Source organism: Arachis duranensis, chromosome 2 (genome assembly GCF_000817695.3).
Source record: "Arachis duranensis cultivar V14167 chromosome 2, aradu.V14167.gnm2.J7QH, whole genome shotgun sequence".
Lineage (NCBI taxonomy): Eukaryota > Viridiplantae > Streptophyta > Magnoliopsida > Fabales > Fabaceae > Arachis > Arachis duranensis.
The window spans coordinates 35,719,083-35,745,671 of record NC_029773.3 but is presented as its reverse complement, the minus strand read 5'-3'; the positions used below and the strand labels follow the sequence as shown (position 1 = coordinate 35,745,671).

Genomic DNA, 26,589 nt, shown 5'->3' with positions numbered 1-26,589 from the left:
TTTGGTTTATATGTTTTGTTTAGATACTTTTATCTCCATTAAATAATACAAATTGTGATGACTCCTCTTATGGGAGATTTTGGAGAATAGGTTTTATGTATTTGTGTCCCTTTGGGTTTCCTTGGGGTTTTCCTTATTTTTATCATATGTATATATTGTTATGCTCGGACCGGTTATCTTCGCATCCGGATCTTGAGTCTTGATATTCCTGTTTTTGACACTCCTCTGTATATATATAATCACGCGTTGGTTATCCTTGTTCGTTACGTTATCGATCGGAGTGTTACGCTTTCGAGTTGCGGTTTTTGTTTACCCCTTTTTTCTACAAAGGCTCCTAGTTATAATCAATCATTCATACTACTATACGTACTAAATTTTTATTTTAGAGGTTGTAATACCTTGCCATCTCTGAATTATGACTTAAGCATAAGACTGTGTATGGTAGGGTGTTACAGTGCGCATTCTGCGTTTCTCTCTGCTCTACCGAGTTCTGCTCTACTTCGCCGTGTTCTTCTCCTCGCGTCGAGTTCTGCTTTGCTCCACCATGTTCTTCTGCTCGCGCCGAGGTTTGCTCTACTCTGCTATATTCTTTTGCTCGCACCTTGTTCTTCGTTCTCTTGCGCTGAGTTTTGCTCCACTCTTCCGTATTCTAAATTGGGAGAAGTAGCTACTTATGCAAAAATAGTGAGAAATGTGACCTTGTTTTTCTTTTCCTTAATGTTTCAGAAATTTCATGTAACTCAATTAGATTATAGTAAGGCCATCTGCAGATAAATGTGAGGTATGTTCCTTTTGTCTTTAAATATGTCATTTAATTTTAAGTTTAAGAAATTAGAGAATAAACTCTCAGTTGCTGCTATTTTACAGGCAGAGTTGTTAAGCAAGAAATATGAGGAGAAGTACAAACATTCTAGTGGAAATAACATCCAAATTGATTGTTGAAGAATCTGAATTTCGTGATATACAGGTAATTAAAAATTTGCATTATTATTTGGTAAATAGTAAAAGGATTTTAGGGAAGAATGAATTGTTATTAGCCTTGCTTAATGGATGTAAAGGTAATTATAAAGGTAAGAAGAATGAGATTTTGCAGCGGGAAGGGAGAGAAGAAAAGGATTTTTCTGTGGTATGAGGTTCTTCTTGTAAGGATTTTTTTCCTACTTAATGGGTTTACTTAAAGAGCTTTTGTTTTTAGTAATTGACTGTGTGGGATTGGCTTGATTTTTTCTAGTTTTGAAATGTTGCTGAAAATGAAGCTTTCTTCAGCTAATTTTTGTCCTCCACCCCTGGAAGGTATGTTATGTATACATTCTTGTTTGCATATTCTTCCTTGTTCATCTCCCTTTCTATTCTCCACTTTTTTGGAACTAGTTATTGTTGCATACCAGTGTTAAGGGGTGAAATGCTATTCTCTTTTAGATCTTGATGGACTTTGGTTGTTGAGAATTTTGTGTATATAATTATATGGTTACAGGAGAAAAGAGAGACTGCACGGGGATTCAGTTTAAGCCACCTGGGTGTTGGGTTCCACTTCCATGGTTGAAGGTGGTAAAGTTAGCCATCTTCACATGCTTCTTGTGTTCTGCACTCTTCCTCTTAGTTGTCTTTTTTTGTCTTTACCTTTATTTCACTCAATTCTTTTACTTTCACAATTAACTTTATTAATACCTACAATTTTCCAGATCTTGACTCTGAATATCTATTTACTTTGGTATTTTTCAACTAAATGACTTTATCTATTAATACCTACAATTAAACTTAATGTCATTTCCAAAATAGTTTGTGAAAACAAGTTTTTGAATAAATAATAGATCTTAAACTATCTAAACAAAATTAACTTTATTTATTACTTTTCTTCAAAGCCTTTGGTTACAGAAGAAAAGCGCGTTTTGGATTCAGAACTTTGGCATGCATGTGCTGGTCCTGTTGTTTCTTTACCAGTTCTTGGAAGCTGAGTTGTGTCCTTTCCACAAGGTCACAGTGTACTTTCCACAAGGTGCATCATAGGCTCCTTGCTCTGTTCTATTTTCTTATGGCTGAAGTTGATGAGAAATTTTGGTTCTACAATTTTTTCTTCTTTAATGAGAAATTACTGCTTAATTAATTCTGGTCCTGTAAAATTACTACAATGTTTTATTGTTATGATATATTTATCTGCCTCTAATTTAATCACTAAATGATGGCAATTTTAGGGCTTAGAATTTAATTATTGTTGGTGGAATCTCAATTTGGAAAGTTAACAGTGGATTCATTGTTATTGTAGGTGTTGGAGTTGGCTGTGAATTCTTTCAGTTCAATTGAGTTGGCGCTAAGTTTTTCGCCATGCTTCCAATTACGTTCACTTCTTTTTTTCTGCTTCTCTCTTTTTGCAAATTTTGTACGTTTGCTTTCATAGCTACAATATTTGCAAATTCATCTCAAGAGCCATTTACAGGCATTTCCCTTTATTCTTCTTGCTTTCACTCATTCTAAATATCATGGACTTCTTTTCTTTTACCAACATATTTTCTGTGTTTTTCTGGTCATTGCAGAAATATAGACTTGTGAAAAGCCAACCACAACTTGAAATCTGTTCTAGCAACAACAAACATGAAGGTAACTTGGTTATGGTTTCTCAGTTATTATAACTTGTTCTGATGAATGATCATTTTTCTCCGTTGGTGTAGATTGCAGATAAATGAACAACAGTAAAGGTCCTTGTAGCAGTAGGGAAGAAAGTATTGGAACATATAATGAGATGACTGAGTAATAATTATAATAGTTAGAAAATTGATCAAACTAGTTGAATGCTTTTGTGATTGGTATAAAAAATTTTATTGATCAAATGTTTTGTTCAACAGAAGCATGAAAATTGCTGAGGCTCTCCAAATACAAATGGAAGTGCAGAAGAAACTTTATGAGCAAATTGAGGTAGATAGCTAAATTAAAATTGAAGCATAACAAGGATATGTTAAAGATCAATATGGATAATAATTTTTTAGGTGCAGAGACATTTGCAGCTTAAGATTGAAGAACAAGGGAAGTACTTGCAACCAGTACTACACAAGGCACAAGAAACACTTGTAGGAATGATCAACAATGGCAGCCCGGGATCTCCTCCGATTTCAGAACTAACAGAAACAAGAGGAGGGTTCAGTTGGAGCTGTGGGCAGAGGAAACAGAATAGAGGAACCATGTGCTCACTTGAAATTTAAAGTTCTTTGACATCTTCTAAAAGCTCAATGGATCAAAGGCCTAATAGTACTAACACTACTAATACTGCTTCACTTGAATTGTTGCCACTCTTCAAAGAATCTAAGGAACAAGAAGATGAATCTATTATTAGGAGAAAGAGGAGTTCAAGCCGCTGTGTTGATCAGCCATCAAAGATGAGCAGATCTGAACTATTATATAAAGCTGTGTTCTTCCAAGGATGCCAGCTTCTCGTCATCATGGAAAAGGTTATCTAGGTTTTAGTATTTGGTCTTCTTGTTTGAGCAATATAGCGAAATTAGCTGAAGTATTTAACCAGTAATACTATAGGTCTAACTTTCTAGGGTTTGCTTGCAACTTTCAAGCACCACACTCAGCTTCCCTCTCTGCTAAAGGACAATGTTTAACTTTTTAACAAGGAAAGATGTGAGAAAGATTCTCAAGCGTAAAGACAGTGATGCTGGTGAAAAAGGTACTCCCTCCCTCCTTAAGAAATTTGGGAGTTGAGTTTCAAGTGGTTCACATTTCTTCTCTTTTTTAGCTGGGATTGCTTTTCAAGTTGTTTTTTTCTTGCATATTTTGTCATTTGGGGTTAAATGGTGTCTTGTGGTCTTTGATTAGTGATTGATGAAGTTTGCATTGCACAACAGAGCTTCTGGATGTTCCTGCTCATTGATTCTTGGTTGTTTAGGCATGCCATTGTACTTCTGAGCCGGTTTTGTTCAAATAATTGATTTGGTGGATTGTAATTTCGTTTCTGTGCAGATAGTTTGAGATTTAATGCATGCTTTGGTTTTTGAGACTTAATGCATGCTTTGGTTTTTGAGACTTAATGCATGCTTTTCACTACTAGAAAACTAGTTATTACAGATGGATATTTCTGACGGATTTTATCCCACGGAAATACAGACAGAATTTCAGAGGGATTTTTTGTCGGAAAATAAAAAAATAAATTAACATAAATTACAGACGGAAAATAGAATCCGTTAGTAATTTTATCGGAAAAATTAATTTTTTTCGTGAGAAATGGTTACAGACGGATTTTTCGTCTGTAATTAAATGGACAAAGACGCTGCCTTTTATTAAATTATTACAGACGGAAAATCTGTCTGTAATTTAAAATTTTTCGTCGGAAAGATTGACTTAAACCTAAACTCTACTTCTATCCCCTCGAGCTCCACAGTCCACACACTCCAAACGAGTTTCACACTCCATTCACACTTCACATCTTTCTCCTCAGCGCCGCATTCTTCCATCAACGCTGTTCCATAACCACAGTCATCTACCGCATTCTTCCATCATCAACACCTTTGGGACTTCCATCACTTCGTCGTCATCAATAATCACTCTCGGTAAACCTAACTCTACTTTTATGAGTATAAATTTTAATCCTTCTTCAGTGACTTTTTCTTCTCTTCAAACCCAACATCGATAGTGAGTATTTGAATTTTCTACCATATTTTCTTCCGGTTAGTTTAATTACTGCTTGATTTCTTTTTCGATTTGGATTAAGCTAGGGTTTGCTTTTGATTTTGTGATTTATTTAGTTGTTGTGATAAATTTTTTATTTAATCAAAGCATTTCGAATGATGCATGTAAGCTGTTTGATGAAAAGCCACAGAAACGGGATATTGATTTGGAATGACACATTTGGCAATGGTGTTTTGGTACTACGTATACCCTTCCTTGCTCACATCATTTTTTAATTATTCTTTTTTAGTTTTCTTTACTCTGTACTACTACTCAGCCTTACCTTTTTCATCTTATAAGGTATAAGGTGTGGAAACTATGTTCTGATGCAGAGTTTGTGAGATGAGAGCTAATAATCTTATGAATTAAAAATAAAGATGCAACATCTCTACTTCTGCTAGTGCTTGTCAATGGTTTTGTTTCAAGTTGGTTCATATATAGAACTAATGACTTTGTCATTTTATCATTTATTTAATTAAATCCCTTCCCAGTTCCAATGTTTTTCTGCTTCAAGTGTATTCTACTAACTATACCACCTTATTAATTAATTACTCAAATTAGTGTTAGTAATCTTCTTTTAATAATGTTAACGTTACTGAACCATACGGCTCTTGCTAGAAGTTTTTTATATAAAAGAACACTCTAAAGGTTAGTGGCTTGCCCATGGTTTCTTGATCAATCCTCTTTTAGCAAAATTCTTAGTGTCTTATTTTTATATCTTTAGTGTAAGTACCGTTGGATCAGCTATAGAGCATATGAAGAGGATTCATGAGGCTGTAAATGAGAAAGAGTCCAAGCATATTTCTGCAGCAGTGTCACTAGTCAGGTATCTAGTGAATTAATTGTGAGAAACTGAGTGTTTTTTTTTTATATTTTTTTAGTTCCCCTTTCATGTGAAAAATTACCTGATAACTATTTTAAATTTTAGCTCCACAAATTGAAGCTAGGAAGCTCAGATCTATTATATTTTGACTTTTTTTTGCATTTTCTTAGTCCACTAATACTACTTCAGGAGTGAATTCATCTTGATTAACTTCCTATTTTCCTTCTTTTATGTTACTGTATGTAAATTGATTCACTTCCTATTTGCTTGTACTATTCACATTTCCCTTCAAAATGCAATCCACCTGAACATTTTCTCTTATGGAACTTCCAGCAAGGACTTGATAGGATAGAAAAAAGAAGCAGGTGGGACAAAAAAGATAGGCAGCTAGCCCTTGATAATTTGGAGCAGTTCCAGAGTGTAGCTAAGACTAGCCGTCACGGAATTTGGCATTTGACTGAGCATCTAAGAATATCCATTGCAATAATACTCTTTATAATTTCTCTTGTAGGTTGTTAATGGAAAACTTTCTCAAACTTGCTACCTTATGGCTCTTGATTCATGCTATAAACAACTCAGTCACAAGTAAGTGTCTAACTAATTTTATTTCTAGTGGTCTCTTGATTTTCTATGCGCAATATTTGCAATTTCTGTTATCAAAATATTAGTAACCAGCAATCACCTAACTCTATTTATCTTCAGATATGTTATCCTCTTAGCTTTTCGCTTCTTCCCATGACCCAATTGTCCTCTCATATGTCCATGTTGTTCCCCTCTCCAATGCACCATTTTCCATTCCTCTTAAGGAAGTCTCTTCCTTGGATAATACTTTTCCAAATCCAAGTTTCTTTTTTTTTTTGCTTTTTCGCATTCCAAAAGTCTGTGTAACCTTTTCTACTCTCTGCCATTTATTCAATACAGAATTGCTTTCATGTTAATTGATGTTGGAACCTGGAAGTGCTCATTCAGTTGTGTAGGTGATGATGATATTTGGATTGCTTTCTCAAAATATATAGTTTAAACGATGGTCATAATGTCATTTATTTAATTGAATTCACTATTACTCTACATAATTTCAGGTTGCATAATGGAAAGTGAGGTATCACACTATGATGGGACAACTTGATTTAATTTAGTTCCTTTTGTTCCTATAATAATTCATAGGTAATTGAGGATTTTATTTATTCTAATAGAAAACTTAAGAAGGAACAGAATAATAGAAGATCAAGAGGTAATGAATTTTTTTCTTTTGCTATATTTAATTTCTGAGTTGGGGCTTTGCTATATTTAAGTTCGTTTGACGATTACAAATCACTTTCATCACCATGTTCCTGATTCAGCACTAATATCTTCTCTTTTCCTTCTGTTTTGCTTTTTAATTTTATAGGGTGATTACATCAAAGATTTGTACCTGTAACTATATCTGTATCAATTTCTAATTTCACACTTTGTTCTTGGATTCATTTCTTTCTTTCCCCAATTCCACAATATTTTTTTTAATCTATTCCAAGTCGAACTTTGCTCCATGATTTTTCCATTTTTTGTTTCTCTGTAGATTGGTAACTTTGGATCTATAATATGCTTACTGCAGTTAAAACATGATTTGATTCCACTGATCCAACACCACACCAAAATTGTTGTAATGTTGCTGTCTCTTACACATTCACAGGGAGGAGATCCTTCTAAACAACGCAATTTCACTTTTGAGGTCAACGATCCCAATTCTTCCTCCCTATTTCATTTTCCTATTAATCTGTAGCTTTTTGAATTTAGTATGCTTCTTCTACTTTAGCTACATGTTTTCCAGCAATCCTCACATGCTATTGCTAATAATTTCATTTACTTATACTGCACAAAATCCTAGAATTAGAAAACATTGAAATATGAAAACAAACTCTTGACTTTGTTTTCATTAACTTGAACGAGGAATTGCATGAATATAAACATGACCGGCACTCATTTAATTGATTATTGATTTTTTTTATAATATAGTTTCTGTATTATTGAAGCTATGTTAACTTCTTTTACATTTATTTTTTTTCTATATTACTTTTGCTATCAGACATTGAGACGTTTGGCTCAAAACAGAGAGGCCACAAGAAAAAGCCATCTAAGGAAAAAGGTGTGTCCTTTTATTATATGGTTGCACAAATTCAAAAATAGTTGTTAAGAGATAAGATTAAAGCATATTACAAGTAAAGCATATTACAAGTATAAATTATATTGTTTTGCAGGATGGCTTGGAAGGAAATCTCGATAAGAAACAAGAAATAAGCTTCACTAATTATAGAGACTGGAGAGAAATCTTGATAAGAAACAAGAAATAAGCTTCACTAATTATCTTTACATACATTTAGATAAAATTGATGGAGTAATAATTATATTTGTAAAGTAAAATTAATGATATGAGATTCATTTTAATTTTATGAAATGTAGTATCTTAACAGTATGCGGTAAACTTTGACTCCTTTAAGAACTTATCTTTATGTGAATATTCCCTTATTGATTGTTTAAGTAGTTGCAGAGGTTTCAGTGCAAAGAGTGAAGAAGGAGGAGGTTAATGCAAAGATATCAGCATGCAGAACAAGATTGCAAAGATTAACAATAGATTCAAGAGAGAAGATGCTGTCATCAAAGGTTGGGAGAGTGAGCAGGTTCAGAAGGCTACTTCTTGGATGAAGGAAGTTGAGGTAATTAACTTTTTTCCTTTTGCATTGTACTATTCTGCAAAGCTATTTTTTTCATTTCCTTGCAGGTACCTAATACTATTGAATTTGCGGATTGGATTGGTAGGACAAAACAAAAAGAGATCCGTGTCACAAGGTAAGTAGTAAATCTCTGTTATGGTCTTGAGGGCCATTTAGTAGTTGAAATTCTATTCAACATGTAGGACCTTTATTTCTAACATTACCTTTTTTCTGGAAATGTGTGAGAGCATGCCAACAACAATATATAGATCTCAGATATGGGCGGCGGATGTGCTCAATAATCATATTAAATCAATATTTGATCTACCTTGGTTGAAATTTTTACTGTATGAATGAATTAGTAATTACAGTGTGCAAATCAATATTTGGATTTCCTCTTTAACTTGCGGTTTTATTTAATTTGTAACACTGTACATCTCCAATTCCATATATTTTCCTTTTATCCGGAGCATCACTTAATCCATGAAATATAGGTTTTGGTTTTGATTTTGTTATTAATATTATATAAGATATATCATGTACATCAAATATTTAGATTTAAATGGTTTAACCGTAGATATCGTTGATCACACTTAGGTGGTGTAAGGCTTGGTTGTTATTATTATTGTTGTTTATATAATATGAACGATGAGAATAGATTTAAGTAGCTTTTGTTATTTATTTGACAGCATAGATACAAACTTGAAATCCACGCTGAACATAAAATAGAAGTTTTAAATTCCCTTGACTATCTTGAATCTCTTGTGGTTTTTCCTATTATAATGATCAATTTTATCACCAGGACAACAAAAAGACCTGTCCCGTTGGAGCACTGCCTATTTTATTTTGGAGAACTTTACAAGTCAGAGATAAAAATTTGAGTCATAATTTGAATTCTAATATTACATACTTTTTTTTTACTATGCAGGAACTGAACTAGCAATGTGTTATGGGAATATCTATGAAATTGGTCACATTCTTGGTTGAAACTTTGAATCTTCCATCAGCTAAATCTGCTACAATGTTTACCAATTTTATGGGAACTCTCAATCTTCTTTGGCCTCTTTGGTGGTTTCTTAGCTGATGCTGGCATTCAAAATTTATATGATGCTATAAGAACAATACACTTAGTTTATGTTTTGAATTATAGTTGATGTATCAATACATTTTGTCGATGTATAGTTGTTATTTATTATTATAGTTGATGTATCAATACACTTTGTTTATTTTTTGAATTATATTGGCTTCCTTGTTTATAGTATTTTTCTTTTAGTTTGATAATACAATAAATTTATTTATTTTTTGAAATATTATAAATATTCAAATACAAATTAGATAAAAAATTTATTTATTAAATTTATATTTATTTTGTATGAAGAAAGGTATATTTTGCAATGAAAAATCTAAAAAAAATTACCTTACTGATGGGTTTACAGACGGATTTTTCGTCTGTATTCAAAGTTTGGAAAATCCGTCTGTAATTACCGACGAAAAATCTGTCGAAAATTACAGACAAAAAATCTGTCTGAAAATTCGTCTGTAATTACAGACAAAAAATCCGTCTGAAAATCTGTCTGTAATTACAGACGGAAAATTTGTCAGAAAATCCGTCTATAATTACAGATGGAAAATCCGTCGGAAAGTTTGTCGCCTTTGGGAAATAGATGGAGAATTTATAGAGGGAAAATCCGTCGGTAACTGGTAAAAATCCGTCAGTAACTTTCCGACGGAAAAAAATCCGTCGGTAAATAATTTCCGATGAGGCTTTTACAGAGGAACAAAATCTGTCGGTAATTTCGTCGGTAACCAAAAATCCGTCTATAATAAAGACCAAATCTGTCTGTAAATCTGTCTGTATTAATTCATTTTCTAGTTGTGTTTGTTTTAATTAATTCTGGGAGTGCTGGTTTTTGCATATTTTTTAAATTTCAAGTCTTATTAGAACACTTATTAAACATATTAAATATTTACTATGGTTTCAACTTTCAACTCTTTCATTCACACTATTTCCTCTCACCAAGTTCCAACAGATTTTAGCCCATGGTTTGGTGATACTGTAGAATTATATTTCCTATACATAAATTATCAAATGATTTGATATCAATCTGTTTACATTTACTATATATACACTTGTCAAGTGAAGTATATATTATGAGAAATTAAATAGAGATTGACTTATAGCTAAGTAGCATCTGATATTAGAACTACTGTTGAAATAATCACTTAACATGCATGTGTTGTATGCACCTATACAGCTATACCTAAGATTTACATGATGGAGCTTGTTGATGTGTTTGAAAATTGAAGGCATTCCCACTAACGGTTAATTTACACTTGTCAATGTACAAAGCAATCTTATCCTTTGCACGTTGGCCACACGGTTTTGCCATTTGTAGCATTCATATGGACTAAGAATGTTGATTGATGCCATTCGAAATTAAATGAAAAGGAAAGAAAAGTCTGATGAATTTGACATAATTTTTGTATCATTAAAGTGCTTGTATTTTAGATATTAGATATTACAAGACAACTTTAACTAGAGTTTAAGAAAGCTTGTTTGTTTTCATTGTCCATCCTAGTAGATTCAGCTCCCTCTAAAGAAACAGATCATGCTCAAGTATGCTTCACACTTCAAAGGGATAACATCAATGCATCAACAATAGGGTATAACTCTCTCACTAGTACTACATACTCATCTATATTGGGTACATGAATAACACTATACCTTTTTATTGTGTATTATTTACAGATTTAGCATATGGGACAAGTCAAGCATGGATATAAAATATGTAATTAAATTGATATTTTTTTGATAAATATTAATTACTATTTTGTTATGAAAATTATTGTTAGACAAGAATTTTATTATTTTATTGAGAATTATTGATAAACATGTATTTGAAATACTAATTAAACCTTTTAATATCTATTTTAATTATAATTTTATTATTAGTTATTTTGTCTCTTTTATAAATTTTTCTATTGTGCATAAATTTATTTATTAAATAAAATAATTACACATGTATGAACAAAAAAATTTATTGTAAATTTTATTTGTGTGTATTTTTATTACAAAAATAACTTTTATTTTTACCAAAAAGGCAACCCTTTTATTAGTTGCATATTTTGAATATTAGACAACACTTGTATGGTTGCATATCTAAAAGAAAAAACAACACTTGTATAGGTTGTATATCCAAAAGAAAAGGCAATGCTTTAAAAGGTTGCATATTCATAACTAATAGACAACACTTCAAAGTATTGTAAATTCAAATTTATAAGCAACATGTAAAAGGGTTGCATTTTATTGCAAATAGGCAACACTTTTTAGTAGTGGCCAAAATAGAAGAGAAAAGACAACACTGAAAAAGTGTTGTCTCAAACACACCTTTGAAGTGTTGTTGTTTTTCAACCAAAGACAACACTTGATAAGTGTTGCTTTCAAAAGCAACACTTTTAAAACAAAAATGTGTTGCCTTGATCTAAGGCAACAGCTACATATGCAACGCCGTCTAAAAACGTTGCCTTAGATCCAAAAGCGTTGCCGTAGATCAAAAACAACCTTTTATCAGCTTTTAGGCAACATTTTTTAAATGTTGCCTCAACCTAAAAATGTTGTAGTGATAGAAGGTTCTATAATAATAAATAGGTAACAATTACATTTTAGTATCCATTAATGTCCACTAAAATATTTAAATTCACATATTTTTTAGGTAAATTTTATCTAATTCTTTTAAAAATGATATATAATTTATTTTTTGTAATGTGTTAATTTCTAGTTATATGTTATCACAATTAACTATACATATCACTTAAGTTAGTTCAATTTAATTAGAGTTAATATTTTAACTATAATAAAATTATTTTGTAATTAAATTATTATTTATAATAGATAATTATCTAATTTTTTAAAATATTAAACCAATTTTTTTGAATCATTCTTTCAGGAAAAAAAAAAAGAAAAACACTTCAGCATTCTTGTTACTTAAATAACGTTATCACTCCTCATTATAATTGCTCACTACCCACCATAATAAGTTGAATGCTTTGGATATCATTTTATTTTATTTTATTTTATTTGTCTTTTTTTTAAATATTTTTACCAAATTATAAATTTGGTGAACTTTTAAATTTTTAAATGAATCTAACTATTCATGCTAAAATTTTAAGCTTACTAGATGAAATGATAAAAAGAATAATATATCATTGTTAAAAGAGATAATAGAAAACTAGATAAGAATGTGGACTTTATGAGTTCACCTACCAAGGTGCATTTAAGTTAATTATTAGATAGGATAAACGATCTTAGATACGATTTTGGAAGGCACAACGACAAAAAAATTGGAGATCATTATAGAAAAACTTAAGGTAGCTGATTTAAAAAAAGAAGTTTTTAATTTTTTTTTTTTGTGTTAAGTTATATATTATTTTAAAAAGAATCGGATAAAATTTACTTATTTTTAGTGTATTTTATGAAATTATATATCCTATTTATGTACCAGTTTCCGGATAACATAGTAAATAACGTGAAATTGAAGGGTAGTTGCTAACCTTTGCCACGTGGAATCTTAGTGAGATTCAGCTTGAGAGTAAGTTGATATCCTTCTCGTCTAGATTCAGCAATTTCCACAACAGCAGGACAAAGTGCCTTTATCATTTCAATTGTATAGGAAGAAAGCTCATTTGTGGCAAGGACTCCAGGGCAAAGAGGTGCAGTTGATATTGACAAAAAAGCTACTCGTGGATCAGAGGCTTCAGACTGTAAGCATAGTACACAAATACTCAAATTTTTGGTTATTCTTTTTTTGTAAACGTTGATTTAGTCTTTAGAATCTGAAAAAGCTGAAGATCTAACTTTAAGAACAAAATAAACTTGTGAAACCTGAAAGTAAAAAGCACTTGCAGGGGGCTAAGTTTTCTTAGTCAAAAATCAACCAAATAAAAGAAAAAATTGATTAAATATTAACTGAATTTATTTTTTCTATACTTAAGGTGAATAGTGCTCATATCGTTCAAACAGAGTATGGTGAGAATTTTACCAGAATATGATACTCCGCTGACCCAAATTCATACAAGTGATGATCAATCTCCATGGGCTTCTCAGCACTGTCATTAGATAGAGAAATCTCTTAGATGCTATATCTCAAAAAGAGATCATTTTCTTTATTTTTTTTTTTATGTGGGATGAAATATGAAATTTCTAGTTTAGCTAGATAATTGAATACTTTTATTAAATGAAATTTAGTATTTGAAAACATAGGATTGGTTATAAGTGTATGTTAGCTGAATTAGCTAAGAGTGAGATTCAAGTGTTCTAAAATAAAATAATACATTGTTATCCACTGGAATCATCTCTTGCTCCTTCCTCTTTCTTTCGTTTCTTTCTTATCTAAACACTAATCTTCCCCCCGGCGCGCCTAGAAATTAGATAATGAGTTTTTTTTCTAATCCTTTACAATCAGTTTTTCTTAAAACACGAAATTATATCTGAACAGTTTTTGCTGCTACTTATTTTACCCAAAGATTAGTGATTATCTTTAAAGAATTAGTTTTCGATATCAGTAGTTTCCACCCCAAATCACAGCTTTTGTTTTGAATAATGACACTTACTTCCATCATAACTGGTGGTAAATCAATGTTTGGTGTGATGATTGTTCCACCGTACGCATGATTTTTCCTCTCACTTTAACTTTGCCATCATTCGTATTTTCGTTTCTCTCCCTCCATATTTTGCCGATGTTTATTCCTTCACTTTTTGGTATGCACCATCCACTTATTAAAATGTGCGATTTTATTCTCATAGTAACCACTAACATTTACCACGTGCATCGTTTTACTATTTTCTAACGAAATAAGGGAGTGTTAGCTCATCACTCCATTTGTCAAATTACTGTCGGAAAAGGTCGAAGAACCACTGTAATATCCGAAATTCAATTTCGCGGACGATAATAATACCATTAGAACTTCAGAAACTAAATTGAAACATTTACTTTTACTTTCTTCTCACTACTTAAATTCAATTTCAATTTTACACCCATAATAAGCTGAATTTGAAAAATAATGTAATGATAAATAATTAAAGAACGAGAACGAGGAGCATTTTAAGCAAATGGAAATTGTTAGTTTCTCTGTACCTAATTAATTAAAATCCATATATTAAATTCTTGTTACCTGTATAGTTTGAGCAGGATCTGATTCAAAGCAGGGGACGCTCTCTCTATGCATGTCATTTTCTGATGAGTGATAAGACTCTCTTCTTCTTCTTCTGTTGTGAGAATGTTAAAAGTGAAGAAACAATTGTAGAATGTGAGACTCTTTAATCGGTTGTATGAACTTTAAGTAAAATTTACGTTCAGTGCATATAATCATGTTTGGTAACCTTTGAAGCAAATCCACTTAGCCACACTCTTCCACTCACATTTCTTTTCTCCTTTCCTTTCTCTAATTTGTCATTTTCCCTTTCCCTTATGCTTCACTCTATCCTACGTTGATGATATGTATCTTTTGGTATACAAAGGTTATATATAATTTGAATTGGATAAAGCCACGTAAGAACCATATATTCAATCATTTAACGATGGATTTTATAAAATATTATTTAGATAAAAAAAATATTTAACAATATAAGATTTATTTTAATTATGTCAGTATCATTTAATCCTAACTTAATACAAAAATATTACTTTTGAAAGAAAATATATTCTAACTTTAGTATTTAATAAAAAAATTGATTATTTTGCTGTAAATAATTTGATTATTCTAATATAAAATGTTTTTTCATTGTTAAAAGAAATGGATAAAACAAATATAAATTTTACATGTATACCTTAGTTAATAAGTTCGTGATGCTCGAGTCTCAATAGACTATTGGACATAGTATAACAACTTATCATAAATGTTAATCATGCTGTCATATATATAATAGGAAGACTTTCTGGGAATTTTTTTTATATAAATGAAATAAATATATTATTTACGGATATGAACAATTTGCAGCGTTTTTACAAAATTACATCGTATTATTTATTCTGTTTATAATGTAAACGAAATAATTTTAAACGTATTTCGTTTACAGTGTAATATGTGAAAATTTCTAGACACATGTTACGTAATATGTGGAAGTTGATGTACTCCACATATTTTTCGTTTACAGTCGTTCAAAATTATTTCATTTACACTATAAACGAAATACGAGTACTTGTAATTATAAAAAATTTAATTTTTGTAGGTATAAAAATATAATTTTTAAAATAATAAAATAGTATTAAAAATATAATTTTTACCGATTTAAAAAATAAAATTCGATATATGTTTGTTATTGTCTTAATTAATTTATATAATTCGAATCGGGTAAAGTACTAATTTGGTCCCCTACGTTTGAGGTGAATTCTGTTTTAGTCCCTAACGTTTAAAGTGTTCTATTTAAATCCAAAATAGTTTTGATTTGCATCAATCAGGTCCTACCGTTAAGTGGGTGTGAAAAACTTAACGGCGTGTCCGACGTGGCAAAGGAGAGGGGACAGGGGTTAATAGACGTGTAATGGTTCTCGCCTTTGGATAGAACGCATACTTACCCTGATTCTTCTTCTTCTTCTTGTGAAGCACGAAACGATAAAAAAATCCCACAAACCCTATCGGTCGTCACTCAAGGGTTGCGATTCGCAGCTAGAGAAATGACATTGTCCTTCAGTAACGTTAAAGGTTCACAAAAGCAGTTAGTTTGAAACCCTTCCTTTCCAGAAGAAGATCGTATCAGGTATTCCTTTATCAAATCTCCTCAACCCATTTGGTTTTTATCTTAATGCATGTTGATTTGTAATGATGCATGTTGATATGTGATTGTTTTGTTTTATAGTTTCATATTCGTTTCTTGTTTTGTTTTGGAAGTTTTTATTTTGACCTAGTGATTGCATTTATGCATTTTTGTTGTTGTTGATTAATGTGGTCGAACAGGGATATGTGGCAGAGAACATCGCTGCAATGTGGTATAATTCTCCAAAAGATGAAACATATGTAGGACTGAGGATGCTTCACACAGACAAGGATGCAATGGACATGGCTAGAATTTGAATGAGGGACAATATGGTGGAGCTTTTTGTTGTTCACAAAGATGGTGTTATTGCTAGAAAAGGCTGCACCATTGAGAAATTTGAAGAGATAGATGGTGGTGAGGCTGCTGCACCCACTGCAGGGACTGTTGGGCCTGGTCCAATTATGCTGCACAAGGCCCAATCATCTGCTTAGGCCAAGGTGGGTAAGAAGCCCAAGGTGGTGACAGAAGCCTAAAAATGATATGTTGGAGGATGATGATAAAGAGAGGTCAGATTTTTCAGGTGATAATGAATCTGAGGATAATGATGATGAGCGGATATTTTATATGCTTTTTGGTGGTATTTTCATGTAGTTTTTAGTATGCTTTAGTCACTTTTTAGTATATTTTTATTAGTTTTTATGCAAAAATCACATTTCTGGACTTTACTATGAGTTTGTGTGTTTTTCTGTGATTTCAAGAATATTCTGGCTGAAATTGAGGGACCTGAGCAAAAATCTGATTCAGAGGCTGAAAAAGGACTGCAGATGCTGTTGGATTCTGACCTCCCTGCACTCGGAATGGATTTTCTGGAGCTAAAGAAGTCCAATTGACGCGCTCCCAATTGCGTTGGAAAGTGGATATCTTGGGATTTCCAGCAATATAAAATAGTTCATACTTTTCCCAAGATTTGATAGCGCAAACTGGCGTTTAAACGCTAGCTTTTACCCTTTTTGGCGTTAAATGCCAGAACTGGCATAAAAGTTGGAGTTAAACGCCCAAACTGGCACCAAAGCTGGCTTTTAACGCCAGAAATAGCCTATGCACGTGAAAACTTCAATGCTCAGCCCAAACACACACCAAGTGGGCCCCGGAAGTGGATTTCTGCACTATCTATCTTAGTTTACCCATTTTCTATAAACCTAGGTTACTAGTTTAGTATAAAAACTACTTTTAGAGATGCATTTTGTACCTTATGACATTTTACATCTGAATTTTGTATCTTCTATGGCATGAGTCTCTAAACTCCATGATTGGGAGTGAGGAGCTCTGCTGTGTCTCAATGGATTAATGCAATTACTACTGTTTTTCATTCAATCACGCTTGTTTCCATTCTAAGATATTCATTCGCATTTCAACATGATGAATGTGATGATCTGTGACACTCATCATCATTCTCAACCTATGAACACGTGCCTGACAACCACTTCTGTTCTACCTTAGATTGAGTGGGTATCTCTTGGGCTTCTGATTCATGAGTTTGATTGCCTCTCCTAACAATAGAGCATTCAAATCCGTGAGATCAGAGTCTTCATGGTATAAGCTAGAATCAATTGGCAACATTCCTAAGATCCGGAAAGTCTAAACATTGTATGTGGTATTCCGAGTAGGATCTCGAAAGGGATGACTGTAATGAGCTTCAAACTCATAAATGTTGGGTGCAGTGACAGTGTGCAAAAGGATCAACGGATTCTATTCCAACACAAATGAGAACCGACAAATGATTAGCCATGTACATGGACCATTTTCACTGAGAGGACGGTGGGTAGCCATTGACAATGGTGATCCACTAGCATACAACTTGCCATGGAAGGAGCCTTGCGTGCGTGAAGAAGAAGATAGTAGGAAAGCAGAGATTCAGAAGACAGAGCATCTCTAAAACCCCAATCTGATCTCCATTACTGCATAACAAGTACTCTTTATTTCATGTTCTTTATTTTCTGCAATTAAAACTAAGAATCATTATTGATATCCTGACTAAGAGTTACAAGATAACCATAGCTTGCTTCAAGCTGACAATCTCTGTGGGATCGACCCTTACTCACGTAAGGTATTACTTGGACGACTCAGTGCACTTGCTGGTTAGTTGTGCGGAATTGCAAAAGTGTGATTGTGATTTCGTGTACCAAGTTTTTGGCACCGTTGCCGGGGATTGTTCGAGTTTGAACAACTGACGGTTTATCTTGTTGCTTAGATTAGGAATAAATTATTTTTTTGTTGGTATAGAGTCATCAAATTTGAGTCTTTTATTTTCTTTTCAAAAAAAAAATCTTTCAAAAAAAATTTTTCTTTGATTAATTTTTGTGTCAAACTCTTAAGTTTGGTGTTCTTTTTGTGTTCTTGTGAGTCTTCAAAGTGTTCTTGAGTCTTCTTTGTGTTTTGATCTTAAAATTTTTAAGTTTGGTGTTCCTTGGTGTTTTCCCTCCAAATTTTCGAAAACAAGGAGCATTAGATCTAAAAATTTTAAGTCTTGTGTCTTTTGTGTGTTTTTCTCTCTCCTCATTAAAAATTTAAAAATAAAAAATATATCTTTTTCTTTAATTACTCATAATTTAGAATTTTTAGTCTTATTTTATTACTTTGATTGAAAAATTTTAAGTTTGGTGTTTTCTTATTAAGAAAGTCTTAATCTTTAAAATTTTAAAAATCCTATCTTTTCAAAACTTCCTAACTACTTTCTCTCTCTTCACTTTCGAAAATCACCACCCAAAATTTTTTTCAAATCCTTTTAATTAATTAATTATTTTAGTTTCCAATTTTCTTTTATTTTCGGTTTTCAAAAAAAATTAAAATAAAATAAAATAAAATTTTACTCATAATTCACATCACCTCCCTTTCTCCATCATGGACCTAAGTGGAACTGAACAGTCTAGAAGGACTCTGGGGTCATATGCTAACCCCACTGCTGCTTTATATGGGGGTAGTATCTGTATACCCTCCATTAAGACTAGCAACTTTGAGCTAAACCCTCAGCTTATTATCATGGTGCAGCAAAATTGGCAGTAATCTGGTCTTCCACAGGAAGAACCTATTGAGTTTCTGGCACAGTTCTTACAAATTGCTGACACAGTACATGATAAGGAAGTAGATCACGATGTCTACAGATTACTGATGTTTCCATTTGCTGTAAAAGATCAAGCTAAGAGGTGGTTAAATAACCAACCCAAAGCAAGCATACGAACTTGGAAGCAGTTATCAGACAAATTCCTAAATCAATATTTCCCTCCAAAATGGATGACACAGCTAAGGCTGGACATCCAAGGCTTTAAAAAAGGGGATAATGAATCTTTGTATGATGCTTGGGAGAGGTACAAAGAGATGCTAAGGAAATGCCCCTTTGAAATGTTTTCAAAATAGGTGTAGTTAGACATCTTCTACTATGGGCTTATAGAAAAAGCCTAGATGTCTTTAGACCACTCAACTGGTGGATCTATACACATGAGGAAGACAATTCAAGAGGCTCAAGAGCTCATTGATACAGTTGCAAGAAATCAACATCTGTATTTAAATAGTGAATCTTCCATGAAAGAAAAGGCTAAAGCAGTATCCACTGAAATTAGTCCTCCAAAACAAGTAGCTGAACTTAACCAGCAAATACTTCTCCTAACAAAATAGTTAGCAGAGTTCAAAGAAATGTTACAAGATACTAAAAATGCTAACAAGAACATGGAGGCACAATTGGATCAGACAAGACAGCAGTTATCTAAACGAATAACAGAAGAGTGCCAAGCTGTTCAACTAAGAAGTGGAAAGACATTGAATATCTCAACTCAAGGCAGCAAAAAGCTAAGAAAGGAATAGCTAACTAAGGATGACCAATTTATTGCCTAAAATCCCTCTGAGGATAGTAAGAGCCCATAGAGAAATGATTCTGGCGTTCAAACGCCAGAAAAGGGCAGTAACTTGGCGTTAAACGCCCATTCTACTACCAGTTCTGGCATTCAAACGCCAGAAAAGGGTAGTAACCTAGAATTAAACGCCCAGTCCATGTCCAGTTATGGCATTCAAACGCTAGAAAAGGGTGAAAAATTGGTGTTGAACGCTTATCCAACCCCTAACCCTGGCGTTCAAACGCTAATGAGGGATCAGATACCTGCAAGTGCTGATAGTAACCCTCCTAAGAAGGCTTCTCCAACCTCCTCTGTAGGAAATAAACCTGCAGCAACTAAGGTTGAGGAATACAAAGCCAAGATTCCTTATCCTCAGAAACTCTGCTAAGCGAAACAGGATAAACAATTTACCCGCTTTGCAAACTATCTCATGACTCTTGAAATAAAGATCCCGTTTGCAGAGACACTTGAGAAAATACCCTCTTATGCTAAGTTCATGAAAGAGATCTTAAGTCATAAGAAGGATTGGAGTGAAACTGAAAAAGTTTTCCTCACCGAAGAATGTAGTGCAGTCATTCTGAAAAGCTTACCAGAGAAGCTTAAAGATCTCGGAAGCTTTATGATACCATGCACATTAGAGAGTACTTGTACCAAGACAGCTCTATGTGATCTTGGGACAAGTATCAACCTAATACCTGCATCCACTATCAAAAAGCTTGGCTTGATTAATGAAGTCAAACCAACCCGAATATGCCTCCAACTTGATGATGGCTCCATTAAATATCCATTAGGCATAATTGAGGACATGATTGTCAAGGTTGGGCCATTTGGCTTATCCACTGACTTTGTAGTGCTGGAAATAGAGAAGCACAAGAATGCAATTCTCATTCTAGGAAGACCTTTCCTAGCAACTAGATGAACCCTCATTGATGTCCAAAAAGGGGAGGTGACCCTGAGAGTCAATGAGATTGAGTTTAAGTTAAATGCTGTCAAAGCTATGCAGCATTCAGACATATCAAAAGACTGCATGAGAGTTGATATTATTGACTCCCTGGTGGAAGAAGTCAATATGACTGAGAGTCTCGAATCAGAGCTAGAGGACATCTTTAAAGATGTTCAGCCTGATTTGGAGAAACTAGAGAAAATAGAAGAACCCCTGAAAACTCCTCAGGAAGAGGATAAGCCTCCTAAAACTGAGCTCCAACCACTACCACCATTCCTGAAATATGCGTTTCTGGGAGAGGATGCAACTTTTCTTGTGATCATAAGCTCTGCCTTAGATCCACAGGAAGAGAAAACACTACTTCAGGTGCTAAAGACACACAAGACAGCTCTTGGGTGGTCCATAAGTGATCTTAAGGGCATTAACCCAGCCAGATGCATGCACAAGATCCTATTGGAGGATGATGCTAAGCTAGTGGTTCAACCACAGAGGCGGCTAAATCTGGCCATGAAGGAACTGGTGCAGAAAGAGGTCACTAAATTACTAGAGGCTGGGATTATTTATCCTATTTGTGATAGCCCCTAGGTGAGCCCTGTCCAAGTCGTCCTAAAGAAAGGAGGTATGACAGTGATTCATAATGAAAAAAATGAACTGGTTCCTACAAGAACAGTTACAGGGTGGCACATGTGTATTGACTACAGAAGGCTCAATACAGTCACCAGAAAGGATCATTTTCCTTTACCATTCATAGACCAGATGCTAGAAAGACTAGCAAGTCATGACTATTACTACTTTTTGGATGGCTATTCAGGCTATAACCAAATCGCAGTAGATCCTCAGGATCAAGAGAAAACAGTATTCATATGTCCATCTGGAGTATTTGCCTACAGAAGGATGCCATTTGGTCTGTGCAATGCACCTACAACCTTTCAGAGATGCATGCTCTCTATTTTCTCTGATATGGCAGAAAAATTTCTAGAAGTCTTCATGGATGACTTCTCAGTATTTGGAGACTCATTCAGCTCCTGTCTTGATCATCTAGCACTTGTTCTGAAAAGGTGCCAAGAGACTAACCTGGTTTTAAACTAGGAAAAATGTCACTTTATGGTGACTGAAGGAATTGTCCTTGGGCATAAAATTTTGAACAAAGGAATAGAGGTGGATCAAGCTAAGGTAGAGGTAATTGAAAAATTACCACCACCCACCAATGTTAAGGCAATCAGAAGCTTTCTGGGACATGCAGGATTCTACAGGAGGTTTATAAAGGATTTTTCAAAAATCACAAATCTTCTGAGTAATCTGCTAGCTACTGATACACCATTTGTCTTTGACACAGAGTGTTCGCAGGCCTTTGAGACTCTGAAGGCTAAGTTGGTGACAGCACCTGCCATTTTAGCACCAGACTGGACATTACCATTTGAATTAATGTGTGATGCCAGTGACCATGCTATTGATGCAGTATTAGGACAAAGGCATAACAAGATTCTGCACGTCATTTACTATGCCAGTCGTGTTCTAAATGACGCACAAAAGAATTACACAACCACAGAAAAAGAGCTGCTTGCAGTGGTTTATGCCATTGACAAGTTTAGATCCTATTTAGTAGGATCAAAAGTGATTGTATACACTGACTATGCTGCTCTCAAATATCTACTCACAAAGCAGGATTCAAAACTCAGACTCAGAAGATGGGTGTTGCTTCTGCAAGAGTTTGATATAGAAATAAGAGACAGAAAAGAGACAGAGAACCAAGTAGCTGATCACCTGTCCCGGATAGAACCAATAGTAGGGGTGTCTCTTCCCCTGACTGAGATCTCTGAATCCTTTCCGGATGAGCAACCCTTTGCCATTTAGGAAATATCATGGTTTCAGACATTGCAAACTATAAGGCTGTAAGATTCATACCCAAAGAGTACAGTAGACAGCAAACGAAAAAATTAATTTCTGATGCAAAGTACTACTTGTAGGATGAACTATATCTCTTTAAGAGATATGCAGACGGAATGATCCACAGATGCGTGCCTAGAGAAGAAGCACAGAAGATCCTATGGCATTGCCATGGATCACAATATGGAGGACATTTCAAAGGTGAGTGAACAACCACAAAAGTCCTCCAATGTGGCTTCTACTGTCCTACCCTCTATAGAGACTCCCGAGCGTTTGTACGTAACTGTGACAGTTGCCAGAGAGTTGGTAATTTGCATTACGGTTATGCCATGCCTCAGCAAAGGATCTTAGAAATTGAGTTGTTTAATGTATGGGGTATTGATTTCATGGGGCCTTTCCCACCATCATACTCAAACACTTACATTCTGGTGGCAGTAGATTATGTATCTAAATGGGTAGAGGCAATTGCCACACCCACTAATGATACTAAGACAGTGCTAAAGTTCCTCAAGAAGCATATCTTCAACAGATTTGGTGTCCCCAAAATACTAATCAGTAATGAATGAACTCATTTCTGCAATAAACAGCTTAACTTTGCTCTGATCCGATATGGAATTAACCACAAAGTGGCAACTCCATATCATCCACAGACAAATGGGTAGGCTGAGGTCTCAAATAGAGAACTAAAACGAATCCTGGAACAGATTGTAAGTACCCGTAGAAAAGATTGGGCAAGGAGTCTGGATGATGCTCTGTGGGCATACAAAACTACATTCAAAACTCCTATAAGGACCCATCCATACCAGCTTGTGTATGGAAAAGCCTGTCACCTGCCAGTGGAACTGGAACACAAGGCCTACTGGGCAACCAAATTCCTAAACCTTGATGCCAAGTTAGCTGGAGAGAAAATATTTCTCCAGTTGAATGAGCTAGAGGAATTCAGACTCAATGCTTTCAAAAATGCAAAAATTTACAAAGAGAAAGCAAAAAGATGGCATGACAAGAAACTATCGTCCAGATTCTTTGAGCTAGGATAGAAGGTTCTGCTGTTTAACTCTAGGCTCAGATTGTTCCCTGGTGGAGGAAACCATATGTGATCACAAGTGTGTCACCATATGGATATGTAGAGCTTCAGGATATTGACTCTGACAAAAGGTTCATTGTTAATGGACAGAATGTCAAACATTATCTTGAAAGAAATGTTGAGCAAGAATGCTCAAAACTGAGGCTAGACTAAAGCTCAGTAAAAGTCCAGCTAAAGACAACAAAAGAAGCGCTTGCTGGGAGGCAACCCAGTCATTAGCAAGGGTTCTTGTTATTTAAATAATAATTATAGGAGTTTGATATAAATTATCTTTAAGGTTAATTGTCAAATGCAGAAGTTTACAGAGTTACAGAAGGATTCAGAATACAAAGTAGAGAAAAGGAGCTCACTGGCTCGAAAACGCCAGTAAGAGTCATTTTTGGCGTTAAACGCCAGAATGGGTACCATTCTGGGCATTTAACGCCAGAGTTGCAGCATCCTGGGCATTTAGAAAAATGCCCAATGACAAAGGATTCCTGGCGTTTCACGCCAGCCAGGGTACCTGGCTGGGCGTTAAATGCCCAAATTGGCCAACAAATGGGCGTTAAACGCCAGAATGGATACTATTCTGGGCGTTTAATGCCAGAACTGATAAGGAGAGGTGATTCTATTTTCACTTCAATTTTTTTTTGAAATTTTCATGTCTTAATTCATAATTTTCTGCATAAACATGTTACAAATTTTCAGCTCTCAAATTCAATTATAAAAAATTTAATAGTCTTCTAAATTCTTTTTAATTTTCTTTCAAAATTCCTTTCAAATCTTTTTCAAAAACTCATTTATCTTTTCAATTTCTTTCCAAATATTTTCCAACTCATCATATCATCTTTTAATTCTTAGATGCATCAACAAAAATTCAGATTTAACTTTTTTATATCTTTTCCATATCTTTTAAATTTTAAAATATCATGTTTTTCATATCATGATTCATCTTTTACAAATCATATCTTTCTATCATATCTTTTTCAAAATTTTCGAAACCCGCCGCTTCCCTTTTAAATACACATTCGGCTATCCCCATACCTCCACCATTCGAATATGTCTCCCCCTCTATTACTCTCCTTTCCTTTCTTTTGCTTGAGGACAAGCAAAACCTCAAAAAGATCATGGCCCCTAAAGAAAAACAAGCCACTTTAAGAGGCAAGAAAGAGAATAACCCAAAACCACTTTGGAATAATGAGAGGTTCTTAACAAAAGAACATGAAGACCATTACCACAAAATAATGGGTTTGAGGTCAGTGATCCCAGAAGTTAAGTTCGATCTGAAAAAAGATGAATATCTGGAGATCCAAGAACAGATTCGAAATAGAGGTTGGGAAATCCTAGCTAATCCTGAGACAAAGGTGGGAAGAAACATGGTCCAAGAATTCTACTCAAATCTGTGGCTAACAGATAAACAGAGAATGACGGGAACTGCCTTCCATACCTTTCAAACTATGGTTAGAGGGAAGACTATTTACTTCCACCTTGACAAAATAAGAGAGGTCTTCAATCTGCCTCAACTACAAGATGATCCAGAATCCTTTAATAGGAGAATGGTGAGAGTAGATAAGCGTTTGGACCAAGTTCTAGAGGACATATGCCTCCCTGGAACTAAGTGGATAACCAACTCAAAAGGTGTCCCAAACCAACTCAAGAGAGGAGATCTCAAACCAGTCGCTAGGGGCTGGTTGGACTTTATTGGGACTCTATACTGCCCACTAGCAACCACTCTGAGGTCACTGTCATAAGAGCAGTGATGATTCATTGCATTATATTGGAAAACAAAGTGGAGATTCATCATCTGATTTCTTGTGAGATTTACACAATTGCAAATAAGAACTCCACTGAAGCCAAATTGGCTTACCCAAGCTTAATCTCTCTGCTATGTAAAGATGCTAGGGTAAAGATGAGAGTGGATGAGTTCATCTCAGTCGAGCATCCAATCACTAAAAAGTCAATGGAGGGACAACAAGTACACGACAACTCCATCAAGAGGAGGGCGCAGGAGTTCCTCCCAGAAATCCCTCAAATTGACTACTGGGCGCGCCTAGAAGCATCTATCACCAAGCTACAAGAAGCTATGGATCAACTTAAGGAAGAACAGCAAAATCAAAATAGCATGCTCTGCAAGCTGCTTAAGGAACAAGAAAAGCAAGGGCGTGAGCTACAGGAGCTGAAGTGCCAGAAGCTCTCCCTTGAGGGACCGGACTCCCCACAGATTGAAGGAGCATCCATCTCCCAAAATAAAGGTTGTTGAGTCCTAATCTTAAATCTGTGATAACTTTTATTATCATAAACCTATCTTAAGAATTACATGAGTATTAGTAATTAGGGTCCTTATTTTTATTTTTATTTTTATTATCTCCAAGTAAGCTATAATTTATTCTTCTCATCATCACTAAACATGAATAAAATAGTAGATTTTCTTTAGAGTAAGGAGGCAATTATTTCAAGTTTTCAATAAGAAAAATTCTAATTATTTTTATGTGGTGGCAACACTTTTTGTCTTCTAAATGAATGCTTGAATAGTGCATATTTTTGGTAGTGAAGTTTATGAATGTTAAAATTGTTGGCTCTTGAAAGAATGATGAAAAGAAAGTCAAATGTTATTGATAATCTAAAAAATCATAAAATTGATTCTTGAAGCAAGAAAAAACAGTGAAAAATACAAAGCTTGCAAAAAAAAAAGAGAAGCAAGCAGAAAAAGCCAATAGCCCTTTAAACCAAAAGGCAAGGGTAAAAAGGATCCAAGGCTTTGAGCATTAATGGATAGGAGGGTCCAAAGGAATAAAATCCTTGCCTAAGCGGATAAATCAAGCTGTCCCTAACCATGTGCTTGTGTCATGAAGGTCCAAGTGAAATGCTTGAGACTGAGTGGTTG

At 34.2% G+C, this 26,589-nt stretch overlaps 1 protein-coding gene across 5 annotated transcripts in view; it reads right to left on the bottom strand.

Annotated features, from left to right (window-relative positions):
* The window catches only part of LOC107474219 (actin-related protein 2/3 complex subunit 2B), a 39,247-nt gene extending 24,599 nt beyond the window's left edge, over positions 1-14,648 (bottom strand). For 4 of the 5 annotated variants that reach the window (XM_016093819.3, XM_016093821.3, XM_016093820.3 and 1 more), the window contains exons 1-4: positions 14,552-14,648; positions 14,344-14,437; positions 13,212-13,278; positions 12,724-12,931 (exon numbers count right to left, since the gene is read on the bottom strand). In XM_016093819.3, coding sequence (XP_015949305.1) covers positions 12,724-12,931; positions 13,212-13,278; positions 14,344-14,402 — 334 coding nt within the window. In that variant the 5' untranslated portion in view covers positions 14,403-14,437; positions 14,552-14,648. Of the gene's footprint in view, positions 1-12,723; positions 12,932-13,211; positions 13,279-14,343; positions 14,488-14,551 lie in introns of those variants that run through there. The other variant, XM_016093818.3, reaches the window with a different exon arrangement.
* Positions 14,649-26,589: the final 11,941 nt, after the last annotated feature.